Raw genomic sequence first — 15344 nt, forward strand, 5'->3', positions numbered from 1 at the left:
TTCTGCATCAACATCCGCAGACTTCGCTTGTCAGAGATGTGGACGGACATGTCGCTCTCGCATCGGTCTAGTCAGCCACCAAAGACGTTGTGCACAGGCAACACGCCAAAATTCGTCTGGAACAGACGCGTAGGCCTGATTGATGGTATAATATATGTGATATAACCTATGTTCGATATAACGTTCAGTGGGGTATAATGAATTACTGGTATTTATGCCAAATATCTTTTATTCTAGTGAAAGTATATCTAAAGTTGTTATACTGGTCATAACACACCCTGATGGCCATTCGGTTCCACCATGGAGCCGCAGCTGCAGTTATGAGGCACACAAACATCGCAGCCCAGGCGGAGAGCTACTGCCACCCGCAATGAGTCGTTGTCCAAGACTGTTCCCAAATAAGGAACAGACAACGCCTATAACCACGTTCCCGCTTTGACTTTTGATGCCGACTTCAGCCTGGCCAAACCCACCCCAGTGGTTACACCCACAGGCCGTGCTAGAGCGTCCCTAGCCCCCTCGTCATCCCAAACTCATTGTATCTGCGGAGCCCCGTGCAGTGACGCCAGTCTCATTCGGCTCGCCAGTGCATCATCCACATACGAAATGGTATTGGTAACCTTTATGAGATTTAAAAATTTAGGAGATAAGGCCACCAACTCCATGTGCCGATCCGAGGAACGCTGGCAAGCCCACATCCGCCGTACGCCGCAAACCGAGACCACCGTTACATATGGGCAAGGACGCTTGGACCCATTGCTCATCCGCAAGGGACACGTTCAATACAGTCTCCTTTGTATCTCTCAACGTGACGTCAAAAGAAGAAGTTTTACCCGAACACAACCATTGGAGTGGTTTTCAAAAAATAGGTTATTTTTGGAACTGCGAAACACATTCGTAACAGAGTCAAGATGAGATGGGTATTAATACTCTTCAAACGTTCCTGGGCGAGCAAAATAGACGCTTCCTAGTCTCTAGTGCACTAGAAATGGCCTCTTGGAAAATAGAAGAACCCAAGAGGGTAAAGGTCTCGTGTAAAAAGCCCTTTGAGACCAGGAAGAAAGACCTTCAAGAAGTTAAAGAAGGAGAACAGGCGGGGTTAAATCTGTCCCATATTCGCCTTCAGTCCTATACCTCTCAAGGGGGGGGATAAGGAAAGCCAAGTCCTGCTTTACTACCTTAGGCTCCTTAGGTGCCATCATCTACGAGTAAATACCAAATATTAAGAGGTGATTTTCGAGACGACAGTGCTTCATGAATAGTAAGACTGAAGGTAAGCGGTCCAAGCTGATCTCCCTACTGCGCACCCACCTGCGAAAGAATTTTAGAATCGCCGTAGACAAGGTTAGAAGAAGAATGATAGACCTGGTGTAAAAAAGGTACAGGGTGGGAATGTATTTTTTCACTTCGCCCAACAGAACATCCCTCTCGCCAGTATTGGACGCGTTCTTGAGATCCTACTTCAAGACGACACAGTCTGGATTTCCGGGTTCCGTGACGAAAGTGCGTGTTGTGGATCGTGACCTCAGTGTTCCAAAACCCAGGTGAAAATGAGCTGGTCGAATTCCGTCTAAGCCCACGGCTGACCATTATGGAATGACCCTAGTGCTCGCACCACATCCTCCAAGTTTACCGGCAAGGCTTGAATGGACCGATCCGGCTCCCGAGGGAAATTTAACGTGCGGGACGCGGGAGGATGCTTCGAACACAAGCGTCTCAAGACCCGGAGGTGCTACCGAGTCATCAGGCGAACGGCCCCCACACACCGGCCTCATATACTTTGGACTCTATAGTCTTAAGGACAGAATGCGACCTGGAGGAAGCCTGCCCGTCACTACTAAATTCAACCAAGTCCCATGTTCAAGTTTGGTCTCAGTTTGCGGCGTGTGGAGAATGTGGGCTTGCCAGTCTTCCTCGCATCAGCACATGGAGTTATTATAGTGGCCTTGTCTCTTAAAATTAAAAATTCTCATGAAACCCATCGGGTTACCATTCCGTTTGTGCATGGTGCACTGGCGAGGTGGACGGCTCGACACCTAATAGCGTCGCTGCCTCGGGCTCCGCTGATATAACGAGTTTGGGATAACGTGGGGGCTAGAGACACTCTGGCACTTGTGGGTAGGTGTGCCACTAGGGTGGATTTAGCCAGGCTGAAGTCGGTATCAAAAATCAAAGCGGGAGCGTGGTTATGGGCTTTGCTTGCTCCTTATTTAGAAATACTTCTGGACAACGACTCATTGTGGGTGGCAGTAGCTCTCCGCCTGGGCTGCGATGTTTGTGTGCCTCATAAATGCATCTGCGGCTCCATGGTGGAAGCAAATGGCCATCAGGGCTTAAGATGATCGGTATAACAAATAACACATAATTTCACAATATTATGCTATAAGTATTTAGTAGTATAATGTGTAGATATAATTTAGTTTTCTTTATGAAATCGTTGGAGTTGCAATTCTAACCTAGTTTTCAGGCAGTTTCGTTTCTTGATAGGGTTGCAGTTCTAACCTAACCTACTTTTTTGGCATAACACATTATTATTATAATAGTATTACGTATTCCAGATTATACCAATAATTCATTATACCCACTGAAAGTTATATCTACCAATAATATATCTAAAGTTGTTATACCTAGCCACCGGTACGCACCCTGGCCATTTCACGCGTTGAGTTCTTGTCGGTGTTCAGGAAAATTTCCGCGCTACTATGCTCTCTTTGACATACTGAAGAGGGCTTTAATATCCGCCAACATCCTCTGCGTTCTGGAGCCTCCGGTCCTCTGTCGAACCGACAGCAAAAGGTCAGATGGCTTAACTTTAGTGCCATGGCAGAACGGGAAGTGTTTGCTGTCGGACGTTACGTGCGTTAGTACTTTCGCCGCCTCGCACCTCAGCTGAATAGTCCGCGGCAATCCGCGGTGGATTTTGCGGTCAAAAAACGGCAGAATTATTCGGCACCTTTATTTTGTTCCTCTTGCGTTTGAGGTGATTGTTTACATTCGGGAAGTGGGACGTCGAATTACGGAAAGGGGGTTTCACGCTCACGCCCGCGCGGATTCGTTCCCTGGTGCAAAGATTGTCTATCGCCATTAAACGTGGTAATGCGGCCAGTTTGATGGCTACCTTTGCGCCAGGGACAACTCGAGGGGGCCTTCTGGACTAAACTTAAGCTATTTATGTAACATTAATAAAAACAAATTAAAACTTCTAACTCTAAATTTCAAATACTTAGGGCCGAACATCATCTTTATTCGATGCAAACAGAACCGTAGCGATAAAATTATAACTACAAAATTTTGAAATAGATTTACTATTGAGGTTGCCTGGGAGAGATCCCTTAAAGGGATAAGTCCGCCTTTGTACAAGTATCTCAAAGTTTGTCAATTGTGTTGTGTTTCTTTTCTTTTGTACAATTAAGAGTTTACATACATACATACTATTTTCTTTTATCCTTTGGCAACATAAAAAGAACTTAAAGTTTTAAGGAATAATAATCATTATAATTTATAAATAAAGTTATAAATCTTAAGAAAATATGATGTTTCTATATACCAAACATCGAATTGCAATGATATTTTACTACGTATATATACTAAACACTTTTTTAATACACGATAATTAATTTAATTTCACCAAATCTATAATATTTCGTGAAGTTTTTTTGCTAATCCTGTTTGAATGTATGCTTTTGTATATGTTAAAATGGCTAAAATGCCAAACGTATGTTTTAGTTTTTAAGAACAAATAGCTAAATTCTTATAAATGAATTCTTATCAATACAACCAAACGACTAAAGGTGTATAAAACTTCAACTCGGGGAGGGCATAATTACTGAAGTGACAAAGGTATTTTCTTTTTTTTTGCATAAAATACTAAACGTCCAACATTTGCAAACTAGAAAAATGGCAAAAGACTGAACGACAGTAAATCGAAAAATGGCAAAAAGGTAACAGTACTAAAATGAAAATAATGAAAGTGATGCTGCATTAAGTAATTTGCTTCCCAAATTTAAGCGTTTTTTGAAAGACTAAAGCGCCAAAAAAAAGTTAAATTTTGCTCCAATCGCTTTGAAATCTAGACAGTTCGATGCAGAAAAATTCGCTGATTCTAGTGATATGCATAACTCATTTTAGCCCAAAGTGTCGCTTTAGTACTTTTGCCTGCCGAGCGACGATATATAGACAAAATGACGCTGGGCTTATTTTGAAATTGGCAGGCTGTAGCGAAGTCTCCGACACTGCAACACGTCACGGTCGCCATATTCACAACTCTCTGAGACGCTGAGCCCAACTGGTTCAATCGAGCCGGAGTAGAAAAAGAGTTTGGGACATGTTTCATGCCCACAAAAGTTTGTTTTAAATATACACGGTTTTCATCTGTTTTTTGGTGAATTATGTTTAGGTAATTGTAATTATTTTTATTAAAATTAATGAACTATGATATGATCTAGTAATTGATATTAACGTAAATACGTTTATCAGCTGTTTTGTAAAGATGTGATTATTTGATGTTTTTTGTTTATATTTGGACAAAACGACATACCTACAGACTGGACAAAATGACATGGTGGATGACGTTTTGTTCATAGACTTTCTGTTAAGTATTCAAAGTCTATCATTTATCTCGGTGAGTTGTCGCGGAACCGCGATAGAAACTAACAGCCATATTCATAAAAAGTTAGAGCCTCCTTGAAGGCTCCTTGAAGGCCCGATGCTAAAAAACGTGATTCATAAACGTCTGTTAGTAATAGCGGGAATTCACTACATCAACGTATGTATTTTATCTGCGTCACTGCGACTATCATTCCCCAGAACGCGCAGTGTTGAACTTTCGCTATTGTCAGCGCGTTCATGTTCATGGCACTAACTTTCACTGCTGTAAATGCATAAATGCACCGAATAGAATTCACCGTGAACTGGTCACGCGTCTATTGTGATGTGTAGTATAAATTAATATTAACTTGGCTAATTTCATTGCTTTTCTATTTGGTAATTTAAATTGATTGATTAGCGTATGTTGGAAAGATAGAGTTCAGGTTCAGGGTTGCCACTTCCGTCGGAGATGATCGGAGTTCTATAATATGGTGTGATTTTGATTATTATTCTGGTATTATTGATGCTCTCGTGCTTTCGTCAATTTTGTGCCGTGTTGCAATTCAAATTGTCTGGATAATAGGCAGTAATCTAATCAATGAAAGTAGTTTGAAGAAGGTATGCTAAAAACTTGGTATTTTTATAAATAAATAATTTAGATTTAGTTTAAGTCGCTAAAGTAATTATAATTAGATCTGTACAGGTAGAGCAAGCAAACAACTTATTCGAAAAAAAAATACGATGTTGCGTATAGGTAAAAAACTTAAGAAGATGACATGTTGTATGTGGTAGTAGCGTGCTCTATATAGATAAATCGACGTTCCATATTCGAAAAATTACTTAAGTTCCATATTAATTCTGTGCACTTAGTACATACAAATGAAATTACAGCGTCAGAAACGTGAGGCAATACGGGCTCTGAGGGTCTATTTGAGGGGTTTGCGTAACGTGTCTGACACTCGCGATCACAATCAAATGACAGTTTTTGTATGCGAAAATCATTTATTTCATTCTGATCACAAGTGCCGTAATCGTTACGTAATAGATTCTCAGGTCATCTTCTTAAGTTTTATACCCTTTGAAAACCGTACTTGTTTGTCTCTACCAAAAGTTAAGCTTATAACATTTTAAAAATTGATTCCTGGACCGAACAATGCTTCTTACACATTAGTAATATAATATAATATTAGTATTTCAACGACTATTCAACGACATCACAGCCGAGAAAAAAATCGTCTCTACTTTACGTAAAGTACCTACCACTACCATGAGTTTACAGTGACCGTACTCGATAGCGGCGGCGTAAATTATTTGTATGAAGAATTGTACAGGGCCTCTACAAATAATTTACGCCGTCGCTATCGAGTACGGTCACTGTAAACTCATGGTAGTGGTACTTTACGTAAAGGTATACTTTCGCGTAAAGTAGAGAAGATTTTTTCTTACTTTAACGTAATGTAGTGACCTCTGCCAAATTAGCAGTTTCAAGTTTCTGAGCTAAGTCGCCGACGGACAGACAGACGGCCGAACGGACATGATACTCTTACAATAAAAGTTTATTATCGCCATTTTGGAAGAACCTTAAATAACGGTTAAAAAATCAAAGTAAATAAAAGCAAGGACCTAGTGTCTTTTGCCTTTAAGACGACTCAACTCAAAAAAATGGCTTACTCGGGGACTTAAAAAACTAGTTCAAATAAGTGACTTAGGTAATTTCTTTTGCAATCTAGTTGCGTGCGCCTTAGGGTACAAACTTTCACACGCGCATTACAGAATTCTAAACTATATCAGTAGAGGTCGTTGCCCCAAGCCAGCTCGATCTGGTAAAAGTTAGGTTCAATTGTTATTCCGCTGTCCGTGCAATTTAGCCTTATAAAATGATGAATGGGACCCTTTATGGTTGACAATGGGTTTTGAGTAGAGTAAGGCAGGGGTTATATTGGTTTTGGTGCGCTCAGGGCAGTGCTGTATTGAGGCTAATAGGTCAGACATCGGGCACACGGTAATTTTGGTGTATGATGGACTCCATAATTCTGGTGAAAATGACGACGGAAATACCGCGTAACCCTCTCGGACTGACGGACTGATGATCCGGCCTGACGATACGATGTTTTTGATTTCAATCATCCCAGCCTATATACGTCCCACTGCTGGGCACAGGCCTCCTCTCAGAACAAGAGGGCTTGGGCTATAGTTCCCACGCGGGCCCAGTGCGGATTGGGAACTTCACACGCACCATTGTATTGCTTCGCAGGTTCGTGCAGGTTTCCTCACGATGTTTTCCTTCACCGCAAAGCTCGTGGTAAATTTCAAATGTAATTCCGCACATGAATTTGGAAAAACTCAGAGGTGCGAGCCGGGGTTTGAACCCACGACCCTCTGTTTGAGAGGCGATAGGTCAAACCACTAGGCCACCATGGCTTGATTTCAATGATATTCGTCAATTCGTTGAGAATGACAGAATACCAGAATATTAAAAGCAACAAACTCTTTATTGTACAAAATAAGTAAACAAGGAAACCATGGATATTAATCTGAACTGGCGCCAAGAACGCTCTGACTATATGAATTGACGCTCTAATTATTAAGTCCTATGGAGTCCACACTCTACTCTAGTCTAACAATAATTCATTACTAGAATTAGATAGTTAGGGAGGTACCACTATATCGAATACGGTGAACTGCACTTATATGAAGCAAGTCTGCCCACACTTGCATAGACCTACATCATCAACACAAAACAGTCAACAATATCCATGCACATTGTCTCAGCCACATAGGTACTTATTTTATTGCAAATTAAATAAAAGCTTGTAATAAAACTGATTACCTGTATTTATAGCTCAATTTTGCACAATTTATTATTTTCGATGATGTTAAAAGTAACTGCCGCGTGGTAACATACGATGTTGACTGGTTTAGGTTAACTAAAATTTGACAAAAAATCAAGGTTAGGACGTGTTACACGCGAGTGACGCGAGATAGGTCAACTGGCGTCATCCCTCCGCGTCATCCACTTAAGTAGGTATAGACTCGTAGTTGGTACAGTCAGCAACCAAAATGTACATTCGTTGAAAGTGCCAAAAGTATGTATGCAGGACCTTCTCGCTGAACATGAAGGTCGTGTATACATATTTTCTGCACTTTGGCTGTATTCATTATCTTTGTTGCTAACTGTACAGTCACCAGCACCAATATGTGGCACAGCAAAGCGTGCACAAATATCTGATAAAACTCTATTTGTAGAGCCGATAGGACGTGTCAATATTTTTGCACTGTAAGTGTATACTTATTTCTAATGTTGCTGATTAATTTCCTTGCAATCGAAGTGGATAGCAGCACTCTCACTTCAAGAAACCCATTTTACCCTTGACTGAATTATCAACGCTCGCCTGCAGCTTGGTTCAATATAAACCCGGGCAAATTGAAGCATTTTATGCACTAACTAGCTTTTGCCCGCGACTTCGTCTGTGTGGAATTCTGTTATAATCGCGCGCTGTTCCCTCGGGAACTGTGCGTGCATTTTTCCGGAATAAAAAGTAGCCTATAATAATATAATAATAATATTCTTTTATTTCGGAGGTTATCCATATCAAGTTAGTAACCCTATGTCACCACGTACGGATAAACATACAAACACACACACTTTCGCATTTATAATATTAAGTATGGATTACTATGGATTGTACAATCTACTATGTTGTTAATTATTTTCATAATGTAGTTAAAAAATAATGCAATTTACTGTAGACTTTTGAACAATGGTGTTGCGTCGTGCTCCCACGGTGGTAACGGGATCGTCGATAATGGGGCCAGATAAGGGCACAACGGGATACCAAGCCGACACTTAAGCGCTAGAACTGTTAGGTTAGACTGCAAGCAAGGTTTGAATCAGTCAGGAGATGGAATAGTCGCACACTCGGTGTTAGGTTTTTTTTTTAACTTAAATAGAGTTTGAAACGTGTTCCTGTCTTGTTTGGTATTCGTAATAGGTAAGTCGGTGCAAGATTACAACAATACTAGCCGTTGCCCGCGACTTCGTCCGAGTAGAATTCGTTTCGCGGGAACTGTGCCTTTTTCCGGGATTCCGGGATAAAAACTATCCTTTGTCCTTCTCAGGGACTCAAACTAGCTGTATAACGAATTTCATCTAAATCGGTTCAATGGTTTAAACGTGATGAAGTAACGAACAAACAAACAGACTTACAAACTTTCGCATTTATAATATTAGTGGGATCACAGAGAAAGTACTTAAGAAATAGTAAATGGTAATATGGCCGTTTCAGTTATGTACATATTATACTAATTTCAACAAATGAGTTAGTGCGTTAATAGTTAAGTCCAGCATGAAACCGTAATTTTGTATCACGTTCAGCATGACACCTGGAATGTTATGATGAAAACAATGCAAAAAACAATAGCACTCCTTGCAGTCGGGTAAAAAGAGGAACGATTTATGCTCGAGATTTACGCAGAATGTTACTGGAGAGGGCAGAACAGATTCTTAGGAAAATATTGTTATTTGTCAAAGGAAACACGCTTGTAAATATAAACTCGAAGTAATCATTCTACAGGGTGTCTCACGGCTATGTCACATGGAGATAAAGTATCTTAAATATTGTAGATAGACAGTTTTACTGAAAGAAGACTTCATAACAACTATTTAAACTGCATTCAGTTTTTTGAATAATCCCCAGTTTGAACCGGGAATCGAACACACCAAATGGCAAAAAAATACACCAGTATTAATTTTCCTGAAATTATGAATGTAAAATTATATCGACGCTTGAAAGATATATACATGTTATATACATGTTTTTTTCACAAAATGATCATTTTATTTAGTTAAAAACAAACATATAATAAAACATAATTAAACTATAAAAGTAAAATTTACTGATTCCAAACATGTAATATATATCTGGCTATCATAAAAAAATGACGCTTAGTCAATTTCTCCTTTCCTGTGAAAAAATATCGATCTTTGATCGGTATGGTGAAATTGCATAATGTTGTTTTTCACCATTTGGCGAGTCGATTCCGGATTCAGACAGGCGATAATACAAAATCCTTGAATGCAGTTTGAATTGTTTTTAAAATTAAAATGCAGTCTTCTTTCAGTAAAATTGTCAATTTACGATATTTAAGATACTTTCCATCCATGTGGCGTTGCTGTGGGACACCCTGAGTATATGAATTGCATAACGTCATCGTACAGTTATGCACACAAAACGAGGAATGTGGCAGATATAATGGTTGTAGCATTTTGAAATTTTTGAATCGCTGCAGAAGATTATTCTTTGAAAAACCCTTTGTTTGTAGAGAAAGTAACGTACAGTGTTGTAGCTACATGGGTATAGCGTGGTATAACCAAATGGGCCAAATAGACTACGAACGTTCGTAGTCAACTAGTAGGAACCCTTATAGTTTCGCCATGTCTGTCCGTCTGTCAAAATTTTTCCCTCTTTTTTGAAATTTACTTTTTGAATGTGTGGGACAGGCCAAATTTTGAGTGAATCTCTTCTCGCGAAAATGCCCCAATACGAAATCCTTAGAAAAATGTTACTTGATTTTTTCGTAATGGCTACGGAACCCTATCATGGGCGTGTCCGACACGCTCTTGGCCGTTTATTTGTTGATTTCGTCAGATCGTCAGATTCAGGAATTTGATCAAATTAGGTACTTATTTTTTCTATGCAAAATTGCAAATGGGATTCGCCATTATGTCATAATTTGGTCATATTATCCCTTGACAAGATTTATTGAAATCTCTGTTTTGGCCATTTCCATACGACATAAGTACATAGATACTCGTATAATATGCTTAACTGCACAAAATGCACACCTCCATCTCTACTCACTCACTGCTACCAGGAATAAGTAAGTATAGGTACATTGCTAACAGTGTCAAATGCCTACTCATATATCATAAATCATAATTTATTGGTGAATCGTGTCACAACACTAAATGAAAAAAAAAACGAATCTATTTTAAATTAACTTTGAACAAAGACAAGACAAACGATCGTATTTTTAGACTTTTGACACCATTTTTTCAAATGATACTTAAGAATATCGTGTCCCATTTGTGCAACCGACAGCGGATTTTGGCCTGTTCTACCATTGACGTCACATGGGAAGGGCTATTTGTGTACTCTACCTATTAATAAAATCGAACTCTGCTGCTCCCAGCTTAGCACACTTCCAATATCGATGTTTTTACGGCCATTTAATCATCATACAAATAAAGATAAACATGAGAGCAACGACAGGCTCAAGTCGTGTGTCATTGTAACGGGGTCAATTAGTTACGCCTTCCTTTGTGTCTTGGTAATTATTGTCGCTAGCCAAGACAACACTTCTGTGTCGGTGATTATCTACCTACTTTAAACTTTTCAACCGGCATTTCAAAAGGCCTAGACCTTTACAGGCAGCAATTTAAATGTTATCTTGATTTGTCGTACTAGACGCTGTAGAGCTTTTTAAAGCTTGTGCATTTGCCCAAGGATCCGTCGAAGTTGGTTATGCGTGTATGACGGTTAGTATATGTCTGCGAGCAAGCAAGGTGCAGAAGTGGATCTCCCGCCAAATCGCTTTGTTGGGGCGCTCGCTCGCTAGAATCGTTCAGTCGGCCAATCAAAACGGCTCGTGCTCTACGCTCGCGCGCGCGCCTTTATCAAAAAAGCGATAATGCTTCCGAAGTGGAGGCGTGCACTAAACAATAATAAAATCACTTATAATCATTCATATAACCACGATCAGTCATAACACTGGCGACCTCTGCGCTGAGAGCATCCTTTGTGCGTTCGCAAAAAAAGAAAAAAACGTTCCGAATTTAATAAAAAAAAAACTGCGATCCGGTTTCGGTTTCGTTCGCTTCCCGCGTTTCAAAACGATGATATAAAGTTTGATCTTGGGAATATGAAAACAGTAAGTTTGAAAATAATTATACGATGTGATAAAATGTGGCTTTTTGATGTTTGATTATCAATACTTTGCATTCTTCGAAGTGTTAAATATTAGTGTTCGTAAATCGTTCGGCGCCTAGCGTCAATTATCCGCGTTTACGATTGAAAGTGACAGTTATGTGCTACTAAAGTGGTTGTTAATAATAGCAAAGTTAACCACGATTAAGTGTTAGTTTTTACCACTTTCTTTTGTCCCAGTATCCGCTTATTACCATACGAGCAGTAAGTAGGTTTACGGTACCTTTATAACGTATATTTAAATGCCCGTAATTTCAAGATGCACATATTGTTATATATTATTAAGCAAAGCATGTATATAGGTATCTTGGTGGTCTGGTTTATTTAATATTTATAATGACAAGCATTTCTTATAGAGCATAAATAAGACTATAAATGAATATTCGAGTTCCAGCGGTTCTATTGTTTTAGGAGCGTGGGTGCATGTTTTTGTTATAGCTACAGATTCTATTATATTACAGGAAAATAATATTAGCTATTGAATTGGAGAAGGTAATAAACAAAAAGGTTTCTTAGGAAATCACGCCAAACTTTGTTTATCGAATTCACAAAAAGCAGGAAGTTTTCTGTTACCTAATTTGCATTAGTTTGTAGTGTTAATAATTTCACAACCTACCTATCTTATTATTTTTAGGTCGTAGTAACTAAGTAAAGAACTTAAGTTAATCACCTATGTAACTAAACTTATAATGAATTTATAAAAATATTAATTGATTTCCTTAGTATAAAATTTGCAATTTTATAAAAGTATATTTCCGATTGAATAAATAATGTTCAACTTGGTGTATATACTTATACTAAGTACCGCTACCTACTTATACATTTATCGTACCAACACACAAAATTAAGCAGAACAAATAAAACTGCTGGTAAGGGCTAATCAGATTAAAGCAACATAAATGTAAGTACTTACTAAAAATAGCAACAACATATTTTTTTACGTTCTGGTATACATGTGTTTGCTTACAATTAGTGTGTTATAGTGTTGGTGTTACATCTACAATGTAACAGTTATTCTGTTATCAAGCCGAGCGAGAAATGGGGCACAATAACTAAAGTCAATCAGCTATATTGTTCCGCTATAGTAAGAACGGCTTTCAGCTTTGTTACATGTATAATAATATATAAACATGAGAAAGTTGTAAATACTATACAAATATTTATTCTCTCTCTAAAATTGGGATTAGCAGTTCAGAAAGATAATGCGACCAGTGTCTTGGGGTCAATGTCTGTGGCAGAAAATCTTGACGACGTTTTGAGCTTATAAATACTAGTTATGTTTTAGCCTTTAAATAAAACAACATTTTAGCGTTGCATCTGAAATACTAGTGAGCATACATAATTACCTGATGCGAAACAGGAACAGATAAAGTAGCTAATAATATTTAAACATGTATTGACCCAGATATAATAGCCCTAAATAATGAAAAATAGACTAAGTCTTTCCCATCGCGCGTCGAATAACAATAAAACATTATTTTGGTGTCGTGATGTTTATTTACGCAAAGCCTTAAACGTTACATAAATAATGTACAAATTACAGCGTTTTGACTTGAAAATAACTTTCAATTTGAACTCTGCGTTTTAAATCTTTAGAGCTCTATTATTTTTATACTCGTATTTAATACATGATGCTCATCACACGGGTTTCTTAAAATCTGATTGATATTTTTTTTTCGATCTAGAATCGTCAAAACTTTGTTTTTGTCATTTGAATTATCGAAAAATCTATTTCCTGTAGTATTAGACAAATAATGTTTTTAAAGTGCCTACCGGTATTTATATACCGTCGTATCAATTATTTTCATTATATTTTAAAGCACATAAAACTCATTTGTTTCTTTTGTAGTGGATGCCTATGGATAGATAATCAGAATATTGAGTTTAAAGCGATTTACAAAGACGATCTAGATAGCGAATATAGACCTCTCCTTGTACAGTCACCAGCATTAATATCTGCCACTTCGGAGCGTGCAAAAATATCTGACACGTCCTTCCGGCCCTAGCAATAGAGACGTATCAGATATTTATGCACGCTTGTTGTGTCAGATATTGGTGCTGGTGACTGTACTAGGTACCTACCTATAGGAACGCTACATTACACATGGCCCGACACGTACTTAATTCCAAAAACGAACAAATTACTGTAATCTAAACTTGTCCAAATAAAACAATGTTGATGAATCCACATTCATGGTGGATTAGGATAACGAATGGTTGAATTTCAAATTGATTTAGCAGTGTTTAAAGAGTTAATTTTGATTGGTGGAAAGATCGGATATAAAAGGTTTGTTTGTTTACTTTGCTCACAATTTTCATTTGTGTTATTTACCGTCAGCAGCAGAAGTAGATGAGTGGTTGTGGTGGTGAAAATGATCTAAACTAGGGTTGTAACGGAGGCCTTCTTAACGGAGGCGGAGGCGGATGGGGAGGCGACGAGTTTCGCCCCCGCGGATGTGGAGGTGAAAGTGGACGTGGAAAAAACAGTAGTTTATGGAACTCAAAAATCTCTAAAAATTAAAAAAAAAAACTACCACATCTCACTTGTTTTCGGCTTCATTGTGTGACTTAAATAAATAATTACTTTGCACAAAAATATTTAAAACAATCGCGGTTCAATCAAACAATTACATTACAACTTCGTACGTCGAAGCAACTAGACAGATAGAGACTAGGTTGATTCCTGTCGTGTGTTCTTGATCGTCGTCAAACGAGAAATAAACCTCCGTTATAACTCAGCAAAAACATTGCGGAGGCGGGAGCGGAGGCGGAGGCGAAGATAATGATTTCTTACGGAACTTCCACAGTAACGGAAGCGAAGGCGAAGTTCCGCTACAACCCTAATCTAAACACTCTTTTATTACCTTGGTGGTAGAGTCGTATGTAGATCATTTTGAGCACCGTTACCACTCATTCACTTCTGCTGCTGACTGTATCTATACGCATTTTAGGTGATATGAGTAAAGTTCAAATAGTGTCTCCCTTTATTTTGTTGAGGACTAATGTATGTTTATGTATGCATAGATAAGTTCGTACTTTGTCACATAGAGAGTCATACAAAACCCACAAGAATCAATCAAAACATGATACACATTTTTTACCCGATTGCGAAGAAGGAGGGTTATGTGTTTGATGCGTATGTAGGTATGTATGTAAGTATGTATATGTCTATATCTATGTCTTCTCGTAACTACTCAACGGCTGAACCGATTTTAATAAATGATACGTCATTGGATTCATCTTAGTTAGTTTTGTTATTAGACATCAAAATAGTTGCCAGTGTAGAAAGTAGTACGTCCAGATTAGCACGCTGGAAAACCTGCTTTCAAATAAAAAAAACCGCATTCAAATCGGTCCACCCATTTAAGAGCTACGGTGCCATGGCCAGACAGACACACAGACACACATAGCGGTCAAACTTACAGCACCCCTCTTTTTGCGTCGGGGGGTTAGTAAAATGTTTATTTAGATCACAACCAAAACTGTCGCTCGCTAGGGATCGCGTGCGGAAAGCGCGGCCTAAGTTCCGTCAACAGCCCCCTCCGCAATTGTCGTGTTCCGTCCGCTTTTAGCACGCTACAGACATGTATTAAACATACGTCACGACACGCATAGCATAATGCCACATTACCCACTGTATAATTGTTTGTGACCGCCTGGAAGCGGATGGCGGTTGCGGAAATCGTAACCGTGACTGATCCACTTGGAAACGTCAACGGCTTAACGGTTGGTTTGAAAGTTTATTGGTCAGAAATACATTTACGGCTTCGA

The 15344-nt window shown here is 38.8% G+C and overlaps 1 protein-coding gene across 1 annotated transcript in view; it reads left to right on the forward strand.

Moving 5' to 3' along the window:
• The first annotated feature begins 11204 nt into the window (after nucleotides 1-11204).
• LOC141430253 (chitooligosaccharidolytic beta-N-acetylglucosaminidase-like) overlaps nucleotides 11205-15344 on the forward strand; it is a 29169-nt gene continuing 25029 nt past the window's right edge. Inside the window, 1 exon segment of the mRNA XM_074090862.1 lies at nucleotides 11205-11517. Within this exon segment, the coding sequence (XP_073946963.1) occupies nucleotides 11509-11517 (9 nt within the window). The 5' untranslated portion in view covers nucleotides 11205-11508.

The sequence above is a fragment of the Choristoneura fumiferana genome, chromosome 8, assembly GCF_025370935.1.
Source record: "Choristoneura fumiferana chromosome 8, NRCan_CFum_1, whole genome shotgun sequence".
NCBI lineage: Eukaryota > Metazoa > Arthropoda > Insecta > Lepidoptera > Tortricidae > Choristoneura > Choristoneura fumiferana.